This window comes from Suricata suricatta, chromosome 12 (genome assembly GCF_006229205.1).
Source record: "Suricata suricatta isolate VVHF042 chromosome 12, meerkat_22Aug2017_6uvM2_HiC, whole genome shotgun sequence".
Taxonomy (NCBI): Eukaryota; Metazoa; Chordata; class Mammalia; order Carnivora; family Herpestidae; genus Suricata; species Suricata suricatta.
In genome coordinates this window covers 81,630,405-81,633,862 of record NC_043711.1, presented here as the reverse complement: position 1 = coordinate 81,633,862, position 3,458 = coordinate 81,630,405, and the positions used below count along the sequence as shown (strand labels likewise).

Below are 3,458 nucleotides of genomic sequence, written 5' to 3'. Positions count from 1 at the left end.
GAGTGTGAGGGACTTGGCCACTTTGTGGGGAGGAGATGAGAGAAAAAACCCAACCTCTAACCAAGGTTGAATTGAATAGAACCAACCGGGAATTTCCCCATGAGTTGGGGTTCCAAGGACACAAAACTCCTGTTAGACATATATTCAGAAAACTCTTTTGTAAACTTATTTATCTGGGTGGGGAGTGGAAGGGCAAAGAGAGGGAGAGAGAGGATCCCAGGCAGGCTCCACACTGTCAGCACAGAGCCTGACACGGGGCTCGAGCCCACAAACCATGAGGTCATGACCTGAGCCGAAATCTAGAGTTGGAGGTATAACCGACGGAGCCACCCAGGCGCCCCCTTCAGAAAACTTAAAACGTGCCAGGTTCTGTACTAAGTGTTTTGCATTCAGTATCTCCATGGCAAAGGGAAAGAGAATTAGCCCCATTTCACAGACAAGCAAGGGGAGCTCAGTTCCAGAGGACCACGGAGCTGCTCAAAGGCACACAGCAGGAGGGGTGGTAAGGTTTCAACTGCAGGCTGCTTCTAGAGCCTCTGCTCCTGACCTTACGGTTTGTCAATGACAGACCAGCCCACCGTCCACCAAGGCACACCACTGCCCACCGGTACTCACCCTCGAAGCAGCTTGACTTTGATCCCCCCCAGGAGGGTGTCACATCGCTCAATAACTAGCCGAGGGTAGCCTGTGCGGTCCATGGTCAGCCGGACCTTGGCTGTGATGTTCACCTCCACCGCGATGTCCAGGAAGCCAATGAGACTAGCGGAGGTCATGGGGACAGGGAGACCGTTAGTCAGCCTCAACCTCCAGGCAGCTCAGCCTCATTCAGTGCTGGCCAGCGCCTTGCACCTGGGGCTGTCCCTGTTGTCCCCGCCTCTTGCTGTCATGGCATCTGTTATGCCCCTTGCTCATCTCTAGGGGGTCCCAAACCAGAAGGCTACCCTGGTCCCTCTACATTCATGAACAAATCCATTATGAGTCTATGAGAGCTTCAAAGACTGGAAACAGGGGTCAATAAATGAACTCTGCTCATAAATTCTGGTTTCCAAAGTGACTACCCACTGACCTAGCTTTGTAGACATGACCTCATCCCACGGGGAGAAATCTGCAAAAGTCCACCTCTAAGGTCCTCTGCTAAGCACGTACTTTGTGGCGGGCACTATCAGGGAAGCATTTGCCTGCCTTCCCTCCCTTGCAGCCACGGCCACCTGGAAAAGGAGATGTCACTACGCCCATTGTAGGTGGAGACACAGAGTTGGTGACGTTGGGGGCTGACCGGAGGTCACACAGCTTATAAGAGAGTCAGGATTCAAAGCCGGGCTTTGTCTCCAGCCTCCCAGATCTTAACACCCATGCAGGCTACCTTAACTGCTGACAGGACCGAAGATGACCTGAGCCCAAAGGTATGAGCCAGGTGCTGGTAACACATTAGGTGTTAGCATTCCTCACATTACGGACAATTAGATGCAGACAGGGGAAATGATCTGATCAAGATCTTTCAGCCAGGACCTAGGGTGCTGGGCACACACCTCTTTCCATTGATGGCCACGCGGGTGTACAAGCTCAGGTAGACGCCCACACCGGGCAGGAGTCGCACAGACACTCGGGGGAGGGTCAGCTCCACGATGCGCAGCCTGCATAGGACCCGGACTGGTGTGAGGGTCACCCCCGGGACCTGCCACCCCTCCCTGGGAGTGCCCCTGTCTCACGCCCCCTCCCTTCTCCGTGCCATATTCATTCCTCCTAACTCTAAAGAGACCTGAGGTTTGTGGATAGAACTTGGAAAACACAGAGAAATGACAGGGGAAAAAACGCCATGACCCATATACTTTCATTGCCTGGAGACCTACTGTTTACATTTCCAAGTATTTCCTTTGCATTTTTTTTTCTTGTAAAGATGCCATTCTCCCTGCTTATCCCTGCCCCTCTTGTCCTGGTTCCTTCCTACAAATTCTCAAATTTCAGTTTAAGACCCTCTTCCTCCAGGAAGCCTTCCCTGACCTCTCCCATTATACACATCCTTATTCCTCCATGAGCTGCAAACCAGTGTTATCATTGTATGATTGTTTTCCGGCATCTTTATCAAAGCCCAAATACCCTATCGGGCTGCAAGTTCTGTGAGGACTAGAGATGTGTCTTTCTTGGCTAACCATGTGTCTGTGTCCCCAGTGCCAACATAGTGGCCCGCACACAGGGGATGTGTTTAGCATTTGTTGAATTAAATAGTGAATATGAGGAGACTGGGCACAGATGAAATTACAAGTGTGTAATTTTAAATCTTAGGGTATTTTCTACGGAAACTATGATTATGACCATTCTGTAGATGAGGAAATCGAGACTGTGAGAGATGAAGAAAAATGACCCGAAGTCACACACATATATGAAAAGGTGAGCTGAGACTCGAATTCAGGACTGTTTAATGACAAGACCCCAAGCCGTACAACTTAGGACTCTCAAGATGTCCAGTCCTGAAAACAAGCCTTGAAGTGCATGGGGCTATGATGACTGTCACCCCTCCAACTCTAAGCCCCTGGGGGCTATCACCCTGTTTTCAAGTTCATCTGAGCTTGATAGGGAGAGCCTGGCCCCTCCTTACCCGGTGATGCCTTGCACGGTGCTGAGGATGCCGCCCTCGCCAAGCACGCCCAGGACTCCACCTCCTCCGAGAAGTCCTCCATCACCAAGGAGACCACCTCCTCCGAGCAGGCCACCTTGGCCCGAAAGGATGCCATCGGCTGCCAGCATGCCCCCAGTGCCCAGCAAACCACCTGGGCCCAGCGCCCCAGTGGCCACACCGGGTGGGATCTCTCCGGGCCGCAGCTCTCTCCGGTGAAGCCTGCTCACGGCTGCCGTGCCTTCGGCTGACCTGTAGCGCCCACGGCCCCTGTGGCCGCCATATGCATTGTCAGCATTGCGGTAGTCACCGTTCCGGAGGTCCCTGATGCTTCCGTCAGACTCAAGGATCTCACCGTATCTGTATTTGCCCCCCAGCTGAGCAGTGTTGTCATTGGTCTCGATGTGACCATACTTGTAATTACCGCCAAGCTGGTTGCCATTGGTGTATTTGGGGGGGCGCTCCCGGACATGGAAATCGTTGTAGGGAACGCCACCGACACCTCGGGGGAATTCAACGCGTCTGTAGTCATCATAACGGTGTCGGCCACCGCCCAGAAGACCACCACTGCCACCCAAGAGCCCACCACCACTGCCACCCAACAGCCCCCCACCACTGCCACCCAGGAGCCCCCCACCACTGCTGCCTCCACCACCCAACAGCCCGCCACCACTGCCACCCAGGAGCCCCCCACCACTGCTGCCTCCGCCACCCAGGAGCCCACCACCACTGCTACCCAGGAGCCCCCTGCCACTGCTGCCTCCACCACCCAAGAGCCCACCACCACTGCCACCCAGGAGCCCCCCGCCACTGCTGCCTCCGCCACCCAGGAGCCCACCACCAC

At 54.4% G+C, this 3,458-nt stretch overlaps 1 protein-coding gene across 1 annotated transcript in view; it reads right to left on the bottom strand.

The window, feature by feature from the left end:
- BPIFB4 (BPI fold containing family B member 4) overlaps positions 1–3,458 on the bottom strand; it is a 36,148-nt gene that overhangs the window by 21,008 nt on the left and 11,682 nt on the right. The window contains exons 2-4 of the mRNA XM_029917938.1: positions 2,597–3,181; positions 1,530–1,634; positions 616–759 (exon numbers count right to left, since the gene is read on the bottom strand). Coding sequence (XP_029773798.1) covers positions 616–759; positions 1,530–1,634; positions 2,597–3,181 — 834 coding nt within the window. The remainder of the gene's footprint in view (positions 1–615; positions 760–1,529; positions 1,635–2,596; positions 3,182–3,458) is intronic.